Source organism: Phalacrocorax carbo, chromosome 3 (assembly GCF_963921805.1).
Source record: "Phalacrocorax carbo chromosome 3, bPhaCar2.1, whole genome shotgun sequence".
NCBI lineage: Eukaryota > Metazoa > Chordata > Aves > Suliformes > Phalacrocoracidae > Phalacrocorax > Phalacrocorax carbo.
Genome location: NC_087515.1, coordinates 14454148 through 14480340, shown reverse-complemented (window position 1 = coordinate 14480340; position 26193 = coordinate 14454148). Strand labels below are relative to the sequence as shown.

General features: G+C 39.4%; 1 protein-coding gene across 2 annotated transcripts in view; it reads right to left on the bottom strand.

The window, feature by feature from the left end:
- Positions 1-16754: 16754 nt before the first annotated feature.
- Positions 16755-26193, bottom strand: part of TTC27 (tetratricopeptide repeat domain 27) — a 125522-nt gene continuing 116083 nt past the window's right edge. For both annotated transcript variants that reach the window (XM_064445902.1, XM_064445903.1), the window contains exons 17-20: positions 24554-24751; positions 21004-21115; positions 20312-20412; positions 16755-16999 (exon numbers count right to left, since the gene is read on the bottom strand). In XM_064445902.1, the coding sequence (XP_064301972.1) occupies positions 16877-16999; positions 20312-20412; positions 21004-21115; positions 24554-24751 (534 nt within the window). In that variant the 3' untranslated portion in view covers positions 16755-16876. The remainder of the gene's footprint in view (positions 17000-20311; positions 20413-21003; positions 21116-24553; positions 24752-26193) is intronic.

The following is a 26193-nucleotide window of genomic DNA, read 5'->3' as shown; positions in this document are numbered from 1 at the left end:
CAGGATTTCTGAAGAAAAAGCACTGTACTGTAGGCATGTGCAAATCTGGTGGTTTATTTTTTTCCTTTTTCACTAAGTGCTTCTCTTTATTAAACTATAAATTGTGTACCTAACTCACCAAGAAACAGTCTCGCTGCCGTAAATAGGAAGACAAATAAAATAGCGACCTATGAAGCACACAACATGAGAGTTGAGTAAATGCTGGAACAACCAAGCCATGACACAATCTACTGAAAACAACAAAGAAGGAACAATTTAAACAGCTTGCCTATTTCACCAACAAGTGATGCGTGATTTTTAATGAGTAAATCAATAGCAGAACATGGAGGGGAATAAAAAAGCAGAAAGTTGAGATATTCAGAATTTTCTTCTCAGCAATATATTTTGCCCTCAATTTTCAGCAGTGGTTTTGCATGCCAAAACATCTGAAAAAAAAGATTTATTGTCAGAGAATGAATTTTGAAAAGACAGCTAAAAAAACTAAGCCTATTTTGACACCTCAGGTGGTCAACGCAGAAATAAGGCATACAAAATCTTTAGTAATTTTATTTTTAATCATGGATTGTGTATATGATTTTTTGCTTCTTGGAGTTCTCACTCTGGGAGAGGAGGAAATTTAGTAACAAAAGTCCCTCTGTTTTCTTGACAGTAGGCATTCTTCACACACTAAAGGAAGTTACAAATCTGTAATAATCTGCCCATCAAATTCTGGATTTTGCACGTACACACACACAAAATACCCTCAACACCCTGGAAATCTTTAGTTATTGTAATTGCACCAGCATTCACAAAAACAACCTAGAGACTTTGGACAGGGTCAAGGAATTTAATCTTTTGGGTTCCCAGCACCATCAGACTGAAAAAGTAAGGCTCAGCAGCTTTCTTCCCTGGTGGTCTGTTAGTGTGCATTTATACTGGTTTACATTTTTCAGGTCTGCTTCAGGAAGCAGGCTACAGACTTTAAAAACAACAACCCAAGTCTACCTCAAACCAAGTGGCTAACAACCATAAGCCTCACCGGGCTCTGGCTCAAAAGCCTCAGAAAACAGGGAGGGTGAAGATGGCTGCAGTCCATATTTGAAATATGCACATTGGTACAGACAGATATCCATCCACTTCTCTGGAGAGCATTTGCTTGAAGGATTTATTCATTCTGTCATGCCTTGCATGATTGCACTTACTCCTTTCTTACTTTTTCATCCTGTCTTTGCAAAGAAAGCATAGTTTGGAAAGGGCTGCAGTCACACAGATACAGATCAAAACAAGTTCCTTAGTTTAGTCCCTTGTCTGTATTGTTTCCAGTTAGTAGGATGACAGGAAAACACTTCTTAGCTGTAGCCAGATTAAAACTTCTATAGAAGTTTCTTTACCCTTTTTAAGACTTACTTCAGTCAACTTTTTCCCTTTACTGTTTTGTTCAAATCCTCCCTTTTCCCCGTCCCTTTCTTAAGTAAAGTCCCCATAATCTTTCTCTTTGCACCTTCAGAGTTGATTTCCAGCTTATTGCCTTACCATGGGACCTGTGACAAGTTGTCTTGTCACAACTTCATATCTAATTTTCATTCTCTCTACCAAGGTTTTATGTGACAGGAGCAACAACAAAGTGCAGGAGGCAACTGAGCATCACACTGGACCTAGGAGAAACACTGATGCTGGGAAGACAATTAACATTCTTTAAGGAAAGAAATACCTGCTTATTTTTTCTAGCTTGGCATACCATAACTATTCCCTGCGTCATGTGATTCTCTGTCCCGGAAGCACATTTCCATGTCCTGGGCAGACCTGACTAGTATCACTCCAATTAAATGCAATTTTGCATTTAATGGAGATGTTTAGATAAGGGATTTTAACCTGGGTCTCTTGAATCCCAGACAATTACTGATTCTTAGATGATATATACAAACCTCTCTCCAGTGTTTACAGATCATTTATCAAGCCATTATGTAATTATTTGACATTCTTTCTTATTTTAGTATCTTTGGTTACTTCACTGATATGTTCCCTAATCAATCTTTGTATCTCAGTGGTTGAATCACCATCCCTGGAGCTATTTAAAAGATGTGTAGACGTAGTGCTTAGGGACATGGTTTAGTGGTGAACTTGGCAGTGCTAGGTTAACGGTTGGACGGTTATCTTAAGGGTCTTTCCCAGCCTAAATGATTCTGTGATTATATGATTCTAAATGGCTAATTGACACCAGAACCCTCAGCAGCTAAACTCTATGGCACCCAAGCATCATAACTCTAAGTCCCTTTGCTATTTTTTAAACCTTGTGGATGCACACATTTAAGCTGATTTCAATATTTGTATACTGCATATTCCACAGTCCTCCACTGATTTAGTTGTTATATAAAAATAATACAGTCAAATGTGATTAGGTCTATTAGTGACATAAGCAAGGGATATGACTAGAATGGAAATAGCTATATGTAGGCACATGTTCATTGAGAAGAGAAATGATCTGTGAGTCATGCATCCTGGGAAACATGAATTAAGGGGGTAAGTGCTCCAGTGCAGATATCTGATCATGCACATTCCAGGCTATCTGGAATCTTGATCCTCTGATTCCTGCCCCCCTGCCTTGCATCTCTGTAAATAACATCTCTGAATATGAACCACCCTGCATCTGGCACAGGACTGCTTTGCCAAGCTGACTACACCCTTCCCCTGGGGCATAAGGTCATGAATCATGATAAACACAGCAGTATAGGAATTTCACACCTTATAAAATGACTGTTTACAAGTAATAGCAGTGATTACTCAAAAAATATTTCAGAAAAAAGGGGAAAAAAGTTAATTAGACATGCAGACACTGTAATTAGGCTGTAGCCACTACCAGTTATCTCTTTACCCATCAGTCTAAGTCTTCCTTTATTATTCTTCTGCTTTTTCTCCAAGGAAACTTAACCCCCTGCAATCCTACTGAGGAGAAACATCATTTAAATACCCTGTCTCTGCAGCACAGAACTCTAATTCAGTTCCTTTCCTTGTTCCCCAGGAAGAAAAAAGTGACGAGAGTAACTTGTGGGGTATATTAATTTGGTTACTAGCTTGAGACTAGACAGACTTGGAGACTATCCAAACTATTCAGTCTTGTAGCCCTCCCTTATGCAATTGCTCCAAACATAATCCCACTGAGAGCAGGCTGTCAGAAGACATCCAGTACTAGTGAGCCTGTGTGTTGTGGATGACCAGACACACAGAAACACTAGAGACACCACCTGGGAAGAGGTGAAGAGCAGCTTCCCCACCCTCCCTGTTCCAGCTGAGTAGAGAACAAGGGCAGATGACCTGCGGCACGCACAGCCAAGGCAGAGAAGCAGCTGCTCAGTCACACTTCCAGCCTGGAGCTGCCACTTTTCAGCTGAGATGCAGGAACCCTGGTCTAACCAAACACCTGCTGGAGCAACCCCAGGCTACAGTTTGTGTTTCTTTCCACTCCAGTTTATTTGCAAGTAGCACCATACTTAGAGCGGGAAGCCAACTGTCTTCCATCTCCCCATACAGTTGTTCACGCCACAGTGTGTGGTCACAAATAACACATGTAAACTCCTTGTCGCCCTGCAAGCGTGCGTGCACCACACGCTGAAGGGCAGTGATTCTCACTGTTGTCTCACCCCTCTGTGCAACCAGCTGTATGACGCTGGACAGGGTAGGTTCTACATGTCACAAACAAATCTCTTTCCCTCACTCTTGGTCTTTTGGCAACAAAGATTACCTACGGACACAGGCTTTCTATATTTAGAAAATTCTCTTTAATGCTAAAGACTCCACACAGGGACTTTCCAGACCCTTCAGAGCTATTGGAAACAGCAACAGCATGTGTCTTCCTCCACTCTCACCAGTGAGATACTTAGGAGTTCCTTTGGGCTCATCTTAAAAATACGCAGAGCACAAAAATAAGTCATGTCTGAAGGTCAGTTAAAGTGAAATCTTCCAAATGGTGTTGAAAGTGCCCCACTAGATGCAGCTGAGAGTAGGGGCTGGGATTTATTTCCCAACACCTTTCATATAGCTCAGTCAGTACTTATGCTGATGGCAAGGGGAAACAAGTGAAAGATTCCAGAGGGTCAAATATTGCAGATCCATCCTTTCTGTGTAGGGATGTGGACAGACTGACTGAAATGGTGGCAGCATGCCTAGCACAACAAGGTCCAGCTCCATGACCAGGGATCCATAAAGCAGGGTTACACAAAAAACCAGCTACACCTTCCCTTGCCATTCAGCCATAGGATGGGTCCAGCTGCTGTTGAATTTACAGGTTCTCTGCAAAGGCGGCTGCTATGGCCTGACTGCCCCACTGGTGCTGTCATCTGTAGCTGGAATATAGCACATGGGGGACTGCAGGCATACATGAATTTCAGATTTCTATTTCTTCCTACAAATTAAACCCTTTTACAGTTATATTTCTCTAAAGATATTCTGGGCATTAGTATTTGTTCTGCACAGCTGTGAACGGCTTCTTTGACTTCATATAGAAGTTACATCTGCTATATTCACCATCTGTTATACTCACAGGAAAGTGTAATATATAAAAATAACATTAAGGCAGAGATAGGAGCTGCCTCAATGAAATCAGAAGATTAAAATCCTTGTTCTGGGGCAGAAGACATACATTAATTTTAGTGCCTGCTGCTCACTAGCAAGTATGATTATTTTATGGTTCCCATCTCTTTACCTTTTCCTGTTTAATTATTCTCCCTTATCAGTCATTTAGAGATGACCTTCAGGACTGGCTTAATTCAGGCTTGTCCTCTTTTATGTTTTCTTGTCAAGACTGCTGTTATCTACTTGTTCTTCCATCTGTGGCTTATTTGTTCTGCCAAGGCAACAAGCTTCTCTTTGTCAGCTCCCCAAGGTCACCTCTGAGACATCTTCCATATGTGTAACTATATCCAAAGCCAATGGCTCTAAGGTCACCTGCAAAGCCCTTTGCCTTTCACAAGGCCCTACCTCACATCTCTTCTACCCCCTCACAGAAAATTACAGTATTATTGTACATGAACTGAATGTGCTAAAAACTGATGTTCCAATTCCTCAGCCTATTTGGCAGTCCTCAAGCTGTGGTTGTCCTGGAGGAGGAACTATATTCTTCTGGACTGATCAAACTAATAGTGTCTGAGCACAGGCCCACAACACTCACCCATCTTGCTAAATGGGTAACATGGCCTCTGGCATGGTTTTGGCTTAGGCCAGCTAACTGTCTTCCAAGCATAACGTGAGCACAGTTCAAGTTTGGACATTAGATTGGGCCAGGCACTCTTCCCAATAAACAGTTGACAGGTCCAGTGTTGTCTGGGAGAGGAAAGTGTTTAGATGTATGGATGTGAGCTCTGCCATGTCAGGATGGAGCAGGCTGACATCCTACCAGTTGTTACTGTAAATGTCGGTCCTCGCAATAGGGACTGTTTGGGATGTGTATAGCGCCCATCCCTCTAGGGGTCTTGGCCACGACTGAGATCTCAGCTTGCTGCCTGAACCTCAGTAACTAAACAACAGCTGTATTTTGCCATTTCCAAGATTTTACGAGTGCATAAGAAAATTTTTGCCTCCCTCTCCACCAGTTACTTAAGCATCCCCTTTCTTAAGACACGGGGACACCTCGCTTAACACTGTTAGGAGAAAAACCAATCCCAATCTCCCTTTCATGAGAAAAGTCAAGAGGAAGGATGAGAATTCTCAGCACTCCCATTTGCCTCCTTGAGCCATCTGAATTACCTTTGCTGACTCAAGGGTTAACAGGGGGTAGCCAAGTCTTCCAGGGGCTTCTGCACCATACCCTGCCTATGAAACCTGTGGGTTCCTCTCAAGGGACCATACTGGGACAGGGGAGCTAGAAAGAGCCTGACTCCTAAAGAGTTGCGCTGCAGGAGAAAGGAGGGCCCTGGGGAGGTACAAAGCCTCTCAAAGAGCATCCTGAAGACGAGGCAGCTGGAAATGAGTTGCAATGGAGAAGGTTAATGTGTGAGGTGGTGACTTACGGCAGGGAATAGGCAACAGAACTGGCGGCTGCAGAGCTCGCATAGCTCACAGAGGCCCTTCCCCACGCTCCCTTCTCATGACTCTGGAGGGAGCAGGGTGCCAAAGACCCCCTTGGTGTGATTGCACATAAAGCTGTTATTTCCTCCTACAAGGCCCCTCTCTGAGTCCAGGGAGGAGAAGGAGAGATCAGTAAGAACCTGGAGGTTTTCTTCTCTCATGGGGCCTTAGAAAGAAGAATAGTGTGGCAAAACCACAAGTGAGAAAGGAGCAAATGAAAGCAAGAATGTTTGCACGTCCTCTGCTGTCAACAACAGACACTTACAGCTTGATGCCATTCTCAGGCCAAGCATCAGGTGCTGGAAGGCAAAGATGCCTGGTAGGGTGGTCATCTTGTTCCTTGCATGCCTCTGAAAATAGCACATGGAGGTTTTGCTGCTACTTTATTTTAGGGGCAATAAAAACAAATCGGGACAAAGAGAATGTGTGCATATGCTTAACTGGATTTTGTTTTTAAATAAGGAAAAATCAGAAAAGTGATTAAAACCTCTCTTAACTGGGACTCCTGGTCAAGGCATTGCTACATCGTCCTTTCAAAGCCCTGGCACAGAGCTGAGCTCTGAGACTTTCCAAACACCATTTCTTAAACCCTCCCACCCCATGGCTGCAATACAGTCAATATTTAGGAGTGAGATTTACAAAACAATATTTATACCCATGCCCTCATTCTGCCACAATTAAACACCATTTCCGGAGTTGTACTGAGATCACTGATGGTATCAAGTACAAACAGGACAGTAAATTATAAAGCCATATTAGCATCATTCGCCTTTAAAAGGCACAGAAACAGACACATACATGCTCTCACACATACGTAATTTTGCCAAGCACTAAAGACAAAGTTATTTTTAAACTTCTGTCAAATAGATGCATGACTGCTGTGAGGATGTTTATATTTTTAAAAGGTCTAATATTTCAGATATCTTCCCTTTAAATCTCTACTCTTTATTTTCATTTTTTTTTCCCAAATAAGTTTTGAAATATTCACAAAGACTAAACACATTTAAGCTTGCAGAAAGGCACATTGAAGGTCTGATGAGATTATGCTCAGGTAAGTTTAGAGAGTCACTGCTTTTTTGGGGACACTGCTCTTACTAGTGTGCTGGCATCCACTCTGATGAATCTACACACACACAAGTAACTTCATTCCACTGCATCTAAAAAGAATATGCAAACAAGTCAGGCTCACAGGCAGAAAAATTTGTGAGGGCTACTGCAGGGGCCTCAGTTTAGGAAGTATTCTTTACTCTACCAGTCCTGAAGTGAGTAGAAAGGCTGTTTCATTGGCTTTCTCAGGGGAAGGTCATGGCCTCTGCATTCAACAGATCAGAATAACACTGCTGCTCCATTCCTGAAGTGCTGATGCAATATTTTCACCAGAACTCTCACAGAGAAAGTCCAAGGAAAAAAACCCCTAGATTAAATTTCAGTGACAATAAATCAAGGCAAGAATGCTTAAAACCACTTAAATGCAACTGCTTTTCTGCAGATATGACCTTGCCATCCCATAATAAAAAACCCATTTGTTTTCACTGATGCAGAACCTTGTTGTAGAAACGTCATTACGGCAAGAAGCAGCATCAGGGAGGATATCAGGTTTTCCTATGGATTTATGTCTTGGAAGGTGGATATACCCACACTGATGCAAAACATGTGCAGGCAGTGTGTGACAACATATCCTAGTTGTGTTCACTGCTGTCACAGCAAGCTATGTTCACTGCCTTTCCAATATTTTCACAGGGAAGTAGACCCATACGAAAAAGAAACACTTGCAATGTGCAAAATAATTTATAGTATGAACGTATGAGAAAATGTCCAGGAAAGGTCTGAACACGCAAAGGAATTATATATATACTTATAGTTTTAAGAAATGACTTGTCACCTCCTTCCAAGGTTCTTTGGCCCAGCTCCCTAAGCCTCCACGTTCAGCATTAAACTGACCACTCAGCTGAAGGCATTGCCAGCAAAACAACACAGGGTTCAACCGCATTTAGAAAAAAATTGCAAACCCTTTCTCTTAAAAACCAACAAACCAACCCAACCCACCCACCATGGTAAGAGTGGCATTCACAAAACTGACATCTCTTTCACTCAGTTAAACCTCATGGAAATAATAAAACCTTAACCAGAAACTCTGAAATTTTGCCTCAAGCAGAATGCTTGAAAAAGCAGAAATCCAATGATTCCATGATATCCACGAGACTTGATTACAGTGATGTTATGCAGCAGGTGCTCAAACACTGCAGTAAGGGGTGAAAACATTCACATGCAGGATGGATAAAACACTGAGAAACAGAGTCCTAGACACGACCTTGTGCAGCAGAACATCCCAGATTACTTTGCCTTGAGGTGGAGAGAGGGCTGCTACAAGCAAGAGAATTGTGTGTGTGTGTTTGTGTGTCCTTGTACGTACATATGTAAGAGCGGACTGCAACATCTGAGCTTCAGTTAGGTAATTGGTGTCACCCAATCAAAGCACAAAACTCTTGGTATTATCCAAGAAAGTGAGGCACTCATAAGAACGTAATAGACGCAGGATGCCAAGGAAATAGGATAAGCAAAGGCTTAACCTCAGGAGATTGAATCTTTCTCCAAGATGTTCAGGAAACTTGGAAAAATCCTACTGACCTCAGTGTCAATCCTCCCAATGAATAGTTTGCCAAAAATAGTTTGCTATAGTTCTGATTAGGAACATCTCAGAACCTGAATCATATCTGACAACTGTTTCTACAGCAAAACAGCATGTGCAGGCAGAAGTGAGCATCTCACTGCCTGCGCCATCTCTGAATGGTGTCACAACACTGCGCATTCTCAGTACGATTACCGTTTCATTTCATTTTATGGACCTGACTTCTTAACTTGTGTCTGTAGTCCATTTCTTTTTCTTTTTTTTCTTCACCCTTTAATTTATACAGGACTCAACTTGAAGGTCTGTTTGAAGCTGTGTAAGTTCATTCTGTATTGATTCTTTTGAGCTTGCTTTGCTCACCTATCAGTTTTCTTAGAGATTACTACAGCAGTAAAAGCCCTTAAGGAGAACAGACCAAATGCAAGACATACTTCAGCTACAAAAAAACCCTTTGCTTAGCATGACAGTATTAGTTTTGTAGTTACAGATTACAAAAATTACCTGGTTCCAGCAGCTTGTCTAGCTTGTGAACTACTTGGCTGTTTTTATCTTGCAAAAAGAAAATGCTTGACTGGCTGAGGCTGTGTTCACTACGTCTGGTTTTAAGACTGTATAGAATTTACCATCAAATTACAAACCTCTAAAAATAGGTGATGGCATTGACAATAGAAGTACCTGGACAATGCAAGATGGACTGCTACAAATAAAACAAGTAAAAAAACTGTAGATATGGCTGGAGTGTTCCCAAACAGACACAGTCACTCAGACCATATGGACTGTTAAAAGCCCTACAGTACACCAGCATTTGTGCCTACAGTTTGGTTCCTTTAATCTTGGGCTCTTGCCAAGGTGTGACTTACCTTCACTTTCCAGCTGCATCTGTTACTTCTGGTTGGTCTGCCATCTCTCTCCGGCAATGTAGTAGTTTGGTCTGGTTATTTACTGCTCAATCCTCTGCTAAAGGAAAGACTCGTGCCTCCCTGACTGATGAATAGTGCTGATCTTTTCTTCTTTGTTTAAGCAGTTCCACGGGGACCATCATCACCATCTCTGGGCTGCTGTTCTCCTTCCACAGTCTCAGTTTTTTGGCAAAGGCTTATGGTGCTCTTTACCCTCCTTAAACATAAAGGTACTTGCCCTGTGTCTCATCCGCAAGAGATGCAGCCAAGGCAGAGGAAAAAAACACCCTTTTCCACTCCTTGAAGTAGGTCTCGTCTCACTACAAATTCCATTTTTCATGTTGCTGTTTGATACTCTCTATGTTAATTGCAACCTTAAGGTCCTTCCTAGCATCTTTCCTAGCAAGAATTCATAAAGAAACCTTAAGGTGGGGAACAGAGGTTACAGGGAGGGGAGGAAGGGTCACTACTGCCTGAAAGGGACAAAATGAAATTGCCATAGGCAGTAGCACACAAAGAACTATAAAAACCAGGGGTGCTTTTCCAGGGATCATAGGTCACAAAATTGGCAGAGAGCTGAGAGAAGATCACATAAAGATGGGCAAGCCAACCCCATGCCAGAGAAGCTGGAGAGAGAAACACAAAGGTGGTTTCCATGATTGCAGGATCACCATTTCAGTGAGCAGTAAGCCCTGTGGTTTTGCAGAAAATTAAAATTAAGCAGGACAGGGGGGTTGGAGGTGGGTGGAATGATTGCACTCAACATGGAAAATATATGATACTCCTTTAGAGAAGACAGTGGAAAAGAGTTGAATTGTAAGGGTTAAATTCTAAATGTGACTTGCAAAACTGAGCTGCTTTACTTCAGCAGTGATGTAATTTATCGGCTAACTTGCAGTTTTGAAGACTTTCATGCTGTTAATCTGGTTTTCCATTGCATGTCTCTTGGCTGGTATTTCTTTGCCTGGTTCATTACGCTGTTGTAGTTGACTCACAGGTCATTGAGGTTTAAAATAAATAGGAAAAAAATGGAGAAGAAGGGATATGTAACATCAGTGGTGATTAAAAGGTTCTTGGTGTGTTCTGAGAAAACATTCAGGTCAGAGTAAACTGGAAACAGAAAAATGGACTTCCATAAACTTAGGTCAACTTGGAAAACAGTTCTATACAGAAAGCAGAGTTAATTATGACAGATTTGTGATCCCAAACCGCTCTGTTCTTGCAGAAGCCCCATTTAGGTTTAGATCAGTATTGGTGGATTAAATTTGTAATCGGTCTTTTATCTACCCCAGTAAAGAAGGGCAGTGACTCACTCACTTGCCTTGTCCCTACCTGGCATCCTTGTCTTGCTTAGTGAAGCCAGCCTGAATCCACAAACTTACTCTTCTTGCCTTACAACGAAATCAAAAGTGTGAAAGAAGCAAGTGAAAGGGCAAATGCTATAAAAATAGTAAAAGTTAAAAATAAAAGTGCGCCCAACAAGTCTGCTGCTGTTCTTTGGCATTTTTGTTTGTTTAAAGAGCAGAAACAAATTTACTTTAGATCAGTATGTATTATAAACTGCTCCTAAGAGTAAGGGAGCCTCCAGTTTCAGTAAGGAATTCTAACTTAACATGCTGCCAAGGGTTACCAATTTTCAACTCATTTGCTGAAAACCAAATACAGTCACTACTAATGGTAAGACCTTGGTCTTTAGAGGATGTTAATAGTTAAAGAACCCTCTGCTACTACATTCAGCCTATTAAGGATTACTCTTTTATTAGTATAGCTGAGGGATCAGCAGAAATGTTTGTCTAATGAATGCAGCTACTATATTTGAGCACATGCCTGAATAAGCTACTTGTTGATTGAAACCTATCTATTTATAAGTACTTCTGAATGGTGCAAAACCCATCTGTACTGCAGTATTTCAATGGCTTTGCATAACAGTAAATATTTTTTTTGCCATTCACATTGTGAAATTCACCTTATTTGCCAGTTTTATTTCTGAAACCTATAATGTAGAACATACAGGATGGACTTCCTTCCATCTGGCCTGACTTGCTTATGACTTTTTAGCTCAAAAAAAAAAAAAGTGTTACTGGTTTGGCACTTCTCAATGGGGATAGGCACATCTTTTTACACACTTGTATACATAAAATATCTTCAGAAATGCAAATTAAAGCATTCTTAAAGTGCTATCCATGTCTGTCTTAACTCAAAGTAACCGTGACAATTTTGTGATAATTTTAAAAATTCTACTCTTCATTCTTCAGCCCCAAATCAAAGTAAATTCTATTACTCTTTGAAATTAAAATGCTCCATAAATGGATGAAAGCACACTTTAGCAATGGCAGACATCAATGGAAATCTCTTCTATGAATAAAAAAAATGAAACCAACGTATGTTAAAATATATCTGTTTACATGTTTTAAACCTAACCAGTAGACCGGCAATAAAAAGCTCTCTGGAAAATGGGATTGAAACAAGGAGAGCAAGAAGTGCAGAGTTAAGGCCGACAGTGTTTAAAGGTATTTAATTATGAAAGCAAAGCTTTTTTTCCCTGTGAACTGCAGTGAACATTCACAATAATCTAGTTGTTGCCTGTTATTAACAAATCTAGATGAACCATTTTCAGGCTGATATTCAGGCCTATCTTTGTCAAATCTGAATTGGACTTTCAAAATAGGGACTTTGAATGAGTAACGTGGAAAAGAGGGAAAGGCCCCGTCTGGTTTTCTGAGCATGCTTTTCACATTCACTTCTCAAGTCAGGCACCTTTAAAGGTTTCTTCAACAGTACACCCAAAATAACTAGTCATTTTTTAAAAGGAAGACTATGAATCCTGTAGTCAGCACTTAGATTAGTGGCAAGCATGCAAGAAATGCACAGATAGGAGGCTGACATATGTTCCAGTCTCTGTAATGCATGCTTTCATGAGATGTGCCTTCCTGTAAATGTACCTCTTACACCTTCAGCATTAAGAACTCTTTCTATAACACACACAATTGTGTATATATGTATGTACGTATATATGTATATATGTGCATGTTCATATATACATGCATGTATACATATGTGCTTACACACACAATATAAACAAAGATAATAAAATTAATTTATTGAAATAATTTTTGAAACACAAAGCACTTAGTTTGAGTAATCACATTGAAAACAACTCCTTACAGTTGATGGCAATTTTTTCCTCTTTAGAGTAAGATTTTCCTATCAAATTCCAGTTTATTTTTAAGTTCAGAGAACCCAAGACGTATGCTATCAGCTGTTACCTTTTCCCTATTTCGTAAACACTTCTGGCACAGAGCTCTGCGTGAACGCAGATGAAGAAAAGTTAAATACTTGTATATTATTTTAATTTTTATTACTCTGCAAATAGCATGAGCTTTTTTAGCTTCCTTTTATCCCCTGAGATATATTATGTCCATGTGTACTGTCATTCATGGTCACTGATATTGAGACAGAAATACTGAACAGAAGAGCTAAGTCAAAATAATTTAAAAGCTACTTTAGACCTCCTTGGGCAGTACTGCTCAAAGCAGGATAAAATTAATACCTGCTTTTTTCTGCCTTATTTATTTTGAAAATAATTAGAAGTGTAGTTTTAACCAATGTAGGTACATATGCAAAAGCCGAACTTGTAAACGTATCCTCTATATTTGCATATAAGCCATACACCATTTTTAGATCTGAAAAATTATTCCAAGCTTTATTTCTTTCCAGGGCGCTTTTAGTACAGAGCTCTGCATGAATGATGGGATGAGGTCTGCCTGCCTTTCTGAATGCGACAGTCAGCGTGTGGGAAGGAACATCGAGGACAATGTGATATGGAACACATTTGCTGGCAGTTATTTGGGATGACCTGCCTGAGTCAGCCTGGCCTCACCAGCCCTGAAAACATTCACTTCTGCTCATGAGTAATGCCCCAACCCAAGAAAACCTTTTAGCACCACACCCAGCTCTGTACACTTCCTCTGTGTAGACACAGCCCTCTGGGTGAATCAGGAGATCTTCCCTGGGTTCTAACCACCACTGGCTGAAAACACATCATAGGTTGAACCATACTAGGTGAAAGACTGATAAACTAACCCTCTTAGGCCATGGAAATAAATTATTTTTCATACATCATACTTTCTTCAGGGTTTACTAGCTCTATACTCATCCCCAAAACCCTGAGAGTGTTGCTTTCCCTGTCTGGGTAGGTGGAAGTTGAAAAACTCTAGACTCAACCATTTTACCTCTACTTCACACCAAATTAGCTCTAATAGCAGACAGATGACAAAATGGGTAGTCTCTCATACTTTTCAAGTAAAAAAGAATAAAAGATTGAAAGTACCGAAGTGCTACTGTGAACCGTAAGCCATTCCTGCAAAATACTGCTGAATTGAGTCCTTGCTATACTAAGTAATAATTATCACATAGCTATACATAGAGCACTTGAAAATAACATAGATGTTACAGTGATATTTGTAGGTGTGACAACTACATTGGGAAAGGACTGTCCAGTTGCTAAACCCTCAAGGATTCTGCAGTTGTCATGGGAGCGACTTGAGTGAAAAAAATCCCCATGTTAGAAGACATGCTTCCTATAAGATGGAGATCTAGATAGTCTGAAGTCTGATTAGGAAAGGTTCCTTCCTCCTTCCACACTAGCAAGTTTTTTTTGACAGCCAGAGCTTTTATAGTAACATTGTCTTCATGACAATGGTCTCCGAGAGCTGTTCTAAACGAAATGCTGCGAGCACGAGTACAGAAAATTAGTACCATATAAAACTGAGGCGGCTTTTGTGTCTGTAAAGTTTTAAAGGGCCCCTGTGATGAACTCCAAAGAAGCAGTATAGGCTTACCTTGTATGTGAGGAAGATGAAAATGCCACTAATAGAAAAAGGAAGCAAGAACATACCTGGTAAGAGATTTACATCGGGCATTCAGTCTCATGGATGAAGTGGCTGAGATCTTCTGGGACGGTTATCTTTTTCAAAAAGCCCGTGTCTCCCGAATGGTGGGCCAGTTCCTGCCTCCCCATCCTCCACACCATGCATACTGTCTGTACGTATTTAAATTGTATATTTTTAAGTGTTTCTCCTCTACTACAGTAATTATGACAGGAAAATGGTTGTGCTGTCTTAACACTAGCCATCCTACTCTTCAGGAACACACTGTTCATGGATAGCAGGCTTTCCTTGTATTAGGTGACAAAGTTGTTTATATTCCACACATCTGCTAAGACAGGGAAGCTCAAATGAGGAAAAAATCTGTGTTGAGAAAACATGTGAAGTACTGTAGGGGAGAGACATTGGAAGAGCAGAATGCCTTTTTCATGTGACCACCTTAGGGAGAGAAACAAAATTATTTTCAAAAGAAAAAAAAATCAGAAGGGAAAGGAAATAAAGGCCTTCTCACAGACCTCTCTAATATTCTATATGAAGTATTAAATTCCCACCTAACATTATTAAATGCTAGGCAGAAGCCATTACACAAAAATTAATATGGCTTCATGTTCTGCACCTCCAAACTTCAGTTATAAAAGTGTCTCTGGGAGTCTCAAAGGAAATTATTTTCTTTTAAATCAAGACAAAATTCAAGTCCCATGTTTTCAAGTTGATAGTGGGATATAGTTCTGGTTTTAAAATTGCCATAAAATCACAAGAAAAAGGGGAGACTTTTCTGCCACTGAATAACTCCACACATAAACCCTTTCTTCCCAAGAAAATGTAGTGCTGGGAACAAAATAATAAAGATTTTTAAAATTTTCCTTTGTGAATAAGTTAAATAATATCAAAATATAATTATTAAAAGATAGTGGGGTGGGAGTCTTTCACAAAACTCACAGCCTGTTTTTTCAGTCAGGTGGGCCCCTCACCATATATAGGAGCAAAATGGGAGTATCTCCAGCAAATTCACTCTTCCCTTTCTGGGCCATTTCAATGAAGAAGTGTTTTGGAGCCAACTCTCCTTCACTAGTAGGTTAACCCTTTGTTAAGATGACAATTTTTGTAGGAACCTTGTGTTAAATACCAGCAGCACATAAACTATTCTCCATTCTAAGAAGCTTTACAAGGATACAAAGCTTTAAAAATGTATCAAGGTGGCTTCCCCCTTCACACACCAAAATAACATGCTCTCACTCCTGCTTCAAATCCAATTAATTGTTTTGTTTCCGTTTATTTTCTGACTTTCTCTTCAGGGACAGTATTATTGCCATTTAGTAACAGTATAGTTTTAAGACCCAGAATATAGATAACCACATTTTTGGAGACTGCGTCATTCTCATATGGAAGAGTGAGCCAAAATCATGAGGGGCGAGGAAACTATTTTGTATGGGTTCCTGGAAAACCCTGAAAAAAAAATCCTATTTTAAGATGAACTGTAGTGAAGATGCTTAAAAATTAAACAATGCAAAATAGTCTGGATGAAAATAACTTATTCGGGTCTAGTCAGATATAAGTATTTTAGATTAGATTGGAATTTTATTGCTGCTTCAGTGGGGGGATATCCCCATGCCTGTAAAAGGCCCAAATGAAGTGCTAGTCTATTGCCCATGGGACACAGGTTTCGTATTTTTGGACAAAATACTGCTGCTTTAAGTAATAACTGTAAATGCTAATGCAGCAAACATCCTGCTACTTTGATTGCATTACAAGAATAACAAAAAAGACTAAATTCTTACTCTTGGGACCCCATTCCTACTCCCCAGTAAGCAACTGACACCAAATTAAAAATGGAAAGTGCCTGACGACCTCAGTCCCTGGCCCTGACCGCAGACCCGCAGTGCTCCCCACCATGACAGCCTGCCTTCACCTCAGCTTCCCGCCACCGAGAAGCCAGCATTACAGCTCCTTTGATTGGCCAGCAGCAGACAGACACGCCCTCCGACTGCCTGTGCGTGCCTCACTGGTGAGGGTGATAGGCTGGACCTCGCCCCCTCCTCTGCTGAGAGCTTGCCCGCCCCCGCGCCTCTCCTGCTCCCCTGCTTCCAACGCAGGTGGGCATCCCGCTGAGGCCTACTGCGGGGATGGGATGCAGCCAGGCAGAACTAATCCTCAATAATCGCCTTATAAATACAAGTAAATCTGCTCCAGAAAATCTGGGCCTGAGGAACCAAAACATGCAACATTGTAATACAGTAAAAGCAGATAAGAATCTTAAAAAGCTGCCTGAACTCTGAAGAAAGCTGACCTCAAGAACAGCACTGTACAGAAAAATGTTTATTGAGAGCGTTGTTACATTAGAATTGTTACTGTTTCATCAGCAAAAGCTATGGCAAAAGAAACATGTCATTATTGTCTTCCTGTCATGAAATCCAGTTTGTATATCAGCACTGGTTTCTCAGCTGGTTGCTCAGTTCCTGAAGTTCAGCAATCATGTTGTCCATAGTTGTGACCTCATCAGCTATCTCACTGTGGACCTCGTTACTTGTTACATCTACAAAAAGTTGCTGCATGACAAAAAGAAATACATTATTTTAAAATATATATACAGTTTCTCTGTTTCAGTGTAGAGACAGAATACAGGAAGCTCATCACCACTATCCTGCCTTTTGTATTTTTGGTACCTATGATGGTATCTCTCTCTTTAAAAAGTCTATTTTGTTCCTAATAAACAGAAGGCACATATATATACACGTGTGTGTGTACGTGTGTGTGTATGCATACATGCACACACACATACACACATAGACCTGTGGTCTGTGCTACACACCTGGTATTTTGCCAAAGGGGCTGAATCCTCCTGTGGATGTTGGGTTTTTGCACTGACTTGACTGCCTGTGCTGAATCCCGATCCCATTGAAAGCGAAGGACTTTACCATGAAACTCAAATTAGAAGACCATCTCGCATGCTGCCACTGCAGTTTACAAACCCACCCGCTGATAAATTAGTAGCTGTGAATTTTAATGGCCATTTTTCTCAGTGTCGTGTTCTGTTGCATCATTTTCTCCAAAACACCAAATAAAGATCTTTTAACATTCAGTGTCAAGACATGTGGGTGGAGACATTAATCTGTGTGTAATTAAGCTATACATGAGAAAACAAAACACCACAGTGTAATAAAAATAGTTTGGTCTTAAAGACCTCAAGGCATTAACAAAAAAACCAAAGCAGCTAACTTATAAGCAATCATAATCTTCACATATTTACAGGGAAACCAAGGGAGAGGAATGCTAAATGACTTGTCTGAAGCCTTGAGATACGCAAACTCTGACTGGAACTTTGTGCATGCTGCACCAGAACATGTTGCTATTGCAAGGCCAGGACCTGTCATTTGACTCAAGCAATATGGAGGCTGTGTGAGGTACCACTCCACAGAAATATGGTGGTGGTGGGGGACCCAAACATATGTTTCTCCTTTATTATGTAAAGGGAGAGTGATTCACACTTCATTTGACACAAACGAAAAGCCTACATTTAGAGACGAAAACAAACCAAGAAAACAAAAGTTGCTCTGGAGTACATCTGTACATCATTATATCGCCAAAACATAATGGAACAGTACAGATACGTATATAAACAAAAATGTACTTAAAAGGCCTGAACCAAGGTCTTAATGTGCCTCAGAACAGTGTTGTCACTGAACAAAGAAACATCTTACACAAAAATAGGAACATGTTCCTGCTACAAGTACAGAAGCTTTTCTGACTTTCAGCCCAAAAACTTCACACTGGGAATGTGATAGAAAAGTTTGGTTCTTTCTGGCTAAGACAGCTAAATAAGTCAGGATGATATAATTATTTGTTCATTCTTTTTTTCCCACGTAGTTAAAGAGATCTATTCAACTAGATATAGCCTGGGGAAATTTCAGGCACCATCATTCTTCGGGCTTTGTGCCCCATGGTTCCCTACAACAGTACTTAATTTTCATGTATTTTCGATACAGCTCCATGACCTTTCTCCTTTTCAGAGATCCCACCTGTCAGATCTAAATGATGCACGGGGAGAAGGAGCAGAAGAGAGCCCACTATGCTATTTGCCAGAGCATGCAACTGCCCAGAAGGTTCTGTACATAAAGGAGCCCATTAACAACACATTTTCAAGTTGCAGCCTTCAGCAGAGTCTGAATGCATCATGACTCCGGCACAACACAGGAGCTGGAATGTCAGAGATGGACATCCCAGGAGAGGTGAGAAGCCTGAGAAGCAATATTGTTTCACCTGTACAAAAACTACTGATTTGTTCCAATTGCATGTCCTGACTACGAAATTTTGGAATTTTATCTTTTAAAAGTTCCTTTCACTGTACCTTTAATCCTTCTGAAACCTTAATGACTGAGTCTGCTCTTAGCCCATTTTTTAAAGTTCTTTTCTCTGGTAAAAGGAAAAAGAAATGCACACACTAATATTGACTCACAAGGCAGAAAAAGGAGATGCTGCAGTCAAGCTTGGACAGGTATAAACAGTGCTAAACTGTGCATAGGATCTTACAGAAGATGATGAGTTTTCAAACCACAATACACTTTGGAAATTCAATATGGCTTCAAACTAAAAAGAAGATGGCATCTTGGAAAGTATGCAAAAACAATGAAGTAACACCAATCACTTTAACATGTCAGTTTTCTCAGAAGTGCCATAAGACTTAGAGGTACCGTTATCTGCCAATAATAGAGATGCTCATTTAATTAGTGCCTTCAGGAATTAAGAATACAATTTACTGGACTTACCTATTATTAATCTTTCAGCTACTGCATGATCTTGCACAATATAAACCACCTATACTTGTATTTATATCATTTATGTCAAGTAGTCTTGCTTTCTCTACAGTCATATTCCGTTTATGCACTTTTTACCATTCACAACAAAACATACATGTTGTGACTCTTTTCACCACATTCCAAAGACTTACATATGCCAGTATCTAAAAGCACAGTTACGGAGCCAGCTTGTGGTTGCTTATAGAACTTTCCTAGGCTTCTATCCTTAAAATTATAGGACTTAAAAGAGAGTGATCCAAGCTTAGCACACTGATGAGGGACCAACACTTCAACACAAGCACATGTTATTAAACTTATGCTCTGTAATTCACACTCACTAAACCCCACACACAGCCGGGAAGAATACTTCTTTAAGACATCAAGTGTATTTTGAACAAAAAAGTATTCCAGATAGGTCCTCAGTTAATGGCTGCTTCTCATGTTGTAAGATGGAGGGTTAAATTAGGATAATAATGGTGCAGAAACAGACTTGGTTCTTTGGGTGCCTGGCTATGGAGGCACAACTTCAAAAACCAAACATATGATTCAAGCGTGATGACATCTTCCAATGAACTAATATCTGAATTAGTAGGGTATCCATGAAAACCTTATTAAAAATTAGTTGCCTCTTAATAAATAAGTCTGTTTTTAAAACACTTCAAGTGATGCAAAGTAGTCCTGACATGTTTCTGCAGGTTTACATCCATTCTTTCTGAGATTGCCCTGCTTCCTCTCCATGACTACTCACATAAGGAACAGGTCTTTGAAATGACTGATTTATTCCAAACATTCAAGTCTGTTTGCCCAACATTTTAAGTAAAATAGTAACTTAGCCTAAGAGATAGCATTGGCATTTTAGACTAGTAGGTTTTCAGTCAAAGCCTAGCAGGAAGAAGGGAAATAAAAGTCTACTTTAGAACTGGAATCCCTAACAGCCTAGAGGTGAATATCCATCTGATGATGCACTGGGACAGACATATTATTTGATCTATAAATGACTCAAAACAGAAAAATGGCTTCTGGCAACAGAACAAAGGTTCCTAGCTTTCAAACAAAAATTCCTACCTTTGCTTTGGATGACAAGCCACGTAAGTTGAGCCGAGCTGAAGAAAGTATCTGTAAAGCTTCCTGATGATTAGATTTGTTCTTGCTGCATTTTATAGCCACTAGAATCCAAATGCAGAAGAAAAGGACCCCAAAACAAAAAGCATTATGTCTACAGAAATAATCTTTAAACAACAACATTTAAATAATCTTCATACCTTCCATATACAATTTTTAATGTAATTCCCCAAAAAGAAGCACAAAGAAAAAGAATGCCAAGAAACATTGAGAAGATAACTCTAAACCCAACAAGTATATGTATCCTTCTTAAACATAAATATCACAGCACAGTAAATAGTCATACTGCAACTAAGCTTCATCCATCTCCTGACTGGCACATTCAATCAAACTTATGTGATGATTTGAGGACTGCGATGAACTACAGATGCATTTTCACTTGCATTAGTAAATTGCTAGACCATGAAATTAATTGGTTCCATGTTTACCAGTCATACGTTTACTGACTCACCCAACACAATTTCTACTGCATTTCAAGTATATTTTTGGATGCACTATCAGGATGATGCTAGCTGTTAAAGGACTTCCAATAGTAGGAATCAATATAATGAGTAAAATATAACACTATTTTGTTACTAAGCTTAATAAATATTTGCTACACTGAATAATAAAAGTTCTTTGCAGGTAGAACATACCATGTGCAATCTCTATGGCTCCTTTCACCACATCCTTAAAAGAAGAAACATCTTTCTCCCAATCACTCGATTGAATTTCACATTTATGCGCCTTGGTGAGACACTGCAGTGACTGCAAGGGGAAAAAAATATCAGTATGTGAGAAAAACTAGGAGATTTAGTTTTTAAGTATCTACAAAATTAATGCTCAGTCCAGAAAATGAATGTATCTTCACTATGCTGTAAGTTTCCTGTGAGTTGGAGTAGTGCCCTTCTCTGCAATGGTAAGCACCAGCTGTAACACAGATGTTCTTCACCAATATTGCATCTCAAGTATGAGAGGCATATAAAGTAACATGTGTCTAATTTTTATCTTTTAAAAATCTGTCTAGACTGATGGATGTGACCCATGTTTGCCAAGTTATCATAATTAAATGCACATGTAAAAGGGAAAAATACTTGTACTCATACTTTGAACAGCAATTTTGTACCTAAAAAATTTATAACTGAATACATCAAAGCTTTCTTTCTGTATATGTATTCTTGGCAAATAATGTATTTCACAGATGCAGCGATTAGCTGCCATACTGCTCTGGTTCTCAGTGTGAACAGGGAAAATAAATGTAAACAATATGGAAGAAGGATCCCATTAAGAAGAAAAACCATGAAAAAATTAAGCAGAATAAATAAATTTTTGCTTTCGAGTTTTCTTTCCTTTCTACAGCATCAGAAGAACAAAACAAATACATGCCAGAAGTTACATGGCTGGGTTCAGTGAGAACTCTTCTATTATCTTTTTGAATAGTTTAAATATCACATAAAGGAATAAGAAACTTTCAGTGTGGTACATGCACATGAATGCAGTTAAGACTTCTGATGCTGGACAAATACAGATTGCATCTGGGGGTCATCACCCCAGAGGCTTCTACTTTCTCTCTCCCACCAGAGTTCCAATCACTACGGCACAGGTGACTGAACTGCTCATGCTGCTGTAAATTGCAGTAAAGGTGTATTAAGGTCAAATCAGAGCAAAAGAATTTTTTTCAAAATTACCTAGGTTATAATTGGTAGTAGTTCTGGCCAGCAGAGTCAAGAACTTCCAAGAGAAGGAACAACAGTTTTTACAGCAGTCTGTTTTCAGTCTGCATGTGTCTGAGTCAGAGCAGCAAATTAGGGGGGTTTTGCTGACAGATGTCAGGAAGGGGAAAGAATTCAAAGTCTTGTGGGCTGTTTGTTTGCACTTCTGGAACCTGAATTTATCCTGGAGGGAAACAGTTATGAGCTGGGGAAAGTTCAAGGAACAGAAGGGTTTCACAGCCTGGGTATGGATCAGCAGGAAACTTGCAGGTTGGAAAGATTCTTCGATGGGAAAGGGGTGGACTGGACTGCATTTAGCATAGTAAAGAATGAAGTACTGAATGAGGTGGGAGGTCGGATACATAAAAGTGTAAGAGTAAATATATGCTAAGCTAAAGAAAAAACCACAAACCCAACACTTCAATAGTTTTGCACTCCTAACTTGTAAACCCTGTCTGACTGATTCAATTGACAAAGCACTGTTGTGAATTTTAACTGTAGACTCTAGTGATTCACAGCACCCGATATGGCAGCAGAGCAGAAAGGTAAAAAAACCAACAAACCACCCACCCTTTACAATAGCTAGATATAGAAGGTTGTTCTTTCAAATGCAATGCTAGGAACAAAATTGGTTAAATATAATTAAATCTACACTAAATAAGGTATTACATTATGCAATAAAGGTCAAACACTACATTTATAAGGAGGTATGTGAACTATGATAGATCTGTTCCCTTCTCTTTGTCCTACGATGCCACAGTATAGTAAACAACGTCCTGTTCAGAATTCATTGACATTTTGCACAATAAATGTGGGTGGAAAACTGTAACAATACATCTGGAATTCTTCTACAGGTAGTTACATTCACTTAAGATCTGACTGGCACATGATGGTGCTTGCGGCAGTGAAGTGAATAAATACTGTTTTTAACATTTTTACTTTATAATACTTTATCAGAAAAGCTACCAGTGATTATTTAGTGTATTATAAATTATTTTTTACACTGTAAATCAACATATGCTGTGGCTGTAGGCAGTTTTGCTCTTTCATGATATGTATCTATGGTACCATCATAGCAGGATACTTGGATACAATGTAAGCATACCTGAAGTATTTATAGACATCGTTCCATTTTGCAGGGCAAGCTAGATAACCAGTCTGATTAGGAAACACAGTTAAAGTCCTGTCTACTCTACAAATTGAAACCATGTTTTTAACTGGGTTAGAGAAAAATACTGTGATGTAACCAGATTTTGAAACAATTATATTTATAGTATAGACAAGGACTCTGCTACTTTGCATGTCTGAGTAAGAATCTGGGGATATATTACAGGATATTGCAGTGTCTGTATTTCTGAATTCTAAATAGGCCAAATCCCTTGTATTGTTCAGCTGTAAAGAAAAATAGGGAAGGAAAAAATAGGGAGGAATTGGAGGTATAATGGACACCAGTAATGTCTAAACAAGGCATTTCACAGGGTAAAGCATAAAGGGGAAGACAATGAGCAAGACCCAAATAATTATAAGTTTAACCCCACAGGCATACAATTTGTAGGCCCAACCATCTGCATAACATGCCGGACATCAAGCGACAAGCAGTCCTCTAGACTGCTATTTTTGCCCAGGCCAAAGGCATACCCCCATTAGGAAACACACACTGAAGGCTGACCTTGTGTATTTTCAGCTTCAGTAAAGATCTGACAACCCCTAAGGTTTTTTTTTTGAGTATGCAAGGCATTTTGAATTTTGGAAGGTTAATACCAAATGCAAAGCACAGCAAAGTAACCACGTCTAGCAGCACAGCGTGGTTATTCTGGAAATGCAATCTACTTGATTACCTCGGAAGTGATAGGAACAAGAGATGGAAGTTAACATAGCAAAACCAGAGACGGGTAAAGAGAAACCGATGGTTCAAGAGATTAAGAATTAAATAGGATTATTTAATTCCATTTTAAGCTAAAGTAAGGACAATGTGCTTTTACTCTGGGAACTCTTAACTCTATCTTGTAATGGATTTTCCCTTAGTGACTGCAAAGAACACCACAGATGGCTTATGATGCCAGTGGATCATGCCATTAACATCCACTTTTTTCCAGAAGCTGCAATATCTTGTCTTCAGAATAAGATTCCATTAAAAAAAAAACCAACCACCATTAGATTATAGTCATTAGAGTGCTGCCAAGAAAAGTTTCAGAATACAAATCCAAGACAATGCACACATGCTGTGATAGGGTGTTTTAAAATGAAATACTGATAAAAGAGAGATTTTTTTAAAAATCCACAAAAACTGATGTAAAACGTCTTGCTCCTGTTGGGTAATAAAAATGTGCACTGTAGGAACATGAAAAGCACAAAATAAGCTTATAGAAACACTAAAGCAAAACATGTCTGGAACAAGAGCATGTCTTACTATAGCACTATAGTTTGTTGAAGTGCAGGCAGCTTGTACCTGAAGTGTGTATCCATACAAACATATACCTCACAACACATTTACCTTTTCAATATCTTTACCACTATCATTCTGTCCATTTCCATGAAGTTGTGCATAAAGTCTCCAGATCTCTGCATCATTTGTGACTCGTGAAGTCACTCTGCCCAAGAGCTCTTGCAACTTGGCCTTCAATCCACTCGCTACCTCTCCAGTGCGATCTGCCATGCCATCCACTACTGCTCTGACCAGAATAGCCAGCACCTTAGAAAAGCAGCAGGAAAGAGGTTTTATTTCAACTCAAATCAACATCAGTATATATATCTTTAAATTTTGGTCTCTATTAATTATTCAATAAAACACAAATATAGTAACATATGACAAGTATAGAATTTACTAAGAAATACATTATTAGGGGAGTAATTAAACTAATTTAAACCTCATCTATAAGATTCTATGGCTGGTGAAGATAAAGAGGGCAAAGAGCTAAGACAGAAATTTGGGTTACCAGGACAGGCTAGTGTGAAAGAGAACAGCGTTGGAAATTGTGACTGTATCCTAAAGATATTTTCACCCTACAGTACCATTGCAAAAAGATCAGTAAACAGGCTGAACCAGATTAATTCAGCTAAGAGAAAACACTGTTGTTTACACAACCTCTAACTACCTGTGGAAACTGAAAGACATATAGCGGACAAGATGAAAACTGGAAGGCAACTGAATGCTACCTTGGGAAACTGTTTAATGCACTTCTGACAAATTACTAGTCAAGTCAGTTCAATCAATCTTTTTACAAATGCTCAGTACTTTCTGAGTCACTGGCTTGACATTGTGGGATCTGACCTGCAGAACTGCTGAGCGTGTGCAGCTGCTGGTGAACTCAGTAGGAACTGGGCTTTGCATGTATGAAATGCTACATAATACCAAGTGTCCCAGAAAAAAACATGATCCTTCATGTCCCAAACTGGATGCTGAAAATTAGAAAATAGTTTCGCTGTGCCTCAGTTCCTTCTCAATGAAACGAGAAACAGCAAATGTAAATTAAGACATTGGATCATATGGTGAAAGAAGAAAATAAACCCCAGAAAAGCTGCGGCTTATTCAGTGAGAAATACCTGTCCTGTGTAGTGTGTGAGAGACAGGCACTGGGGAAGAAATAATGATAAATACAAACTGGAAGTCTCATAAGGCTTGCATTCAAGATAGGCCGGTAAAGGGTACACAAACACCTTCATGCTGTTACTTCCTAACTTGCAAGGCTATAATTTAGCAACTTTAATGTTTCAACATTTTTGTCCATTTGATATTAATACTTACAATGAAGTCTCATTAATAGCAATATTAATATCAATACAGTAAGAAAACTGATTTCTGTGAATAGTCCCAAACCAATGATCTGTGAATAGCCCCGAATCACACAAATACACCACTACTCTAGTAAAAGTAGGACAGAGGTGCATCTTCACAACCAACATGTAGTTCACTGACAGAAAGTAATGCAAAAATTATGACAGTATCAAAGTATATTACATTTAAAATGAAAACATATGCAGTTTAGTATTTGTGATATGTAATTTTCCTAAAACAACTTTTCATCTATAGAATGACTTGATTAACACGCATCCCAAGAATTAATTACTGAGTTTTATCAGATATAGGAAATATTTAGAAAGAAACCCCAAATAAATCAAAATGGGTGATGATGT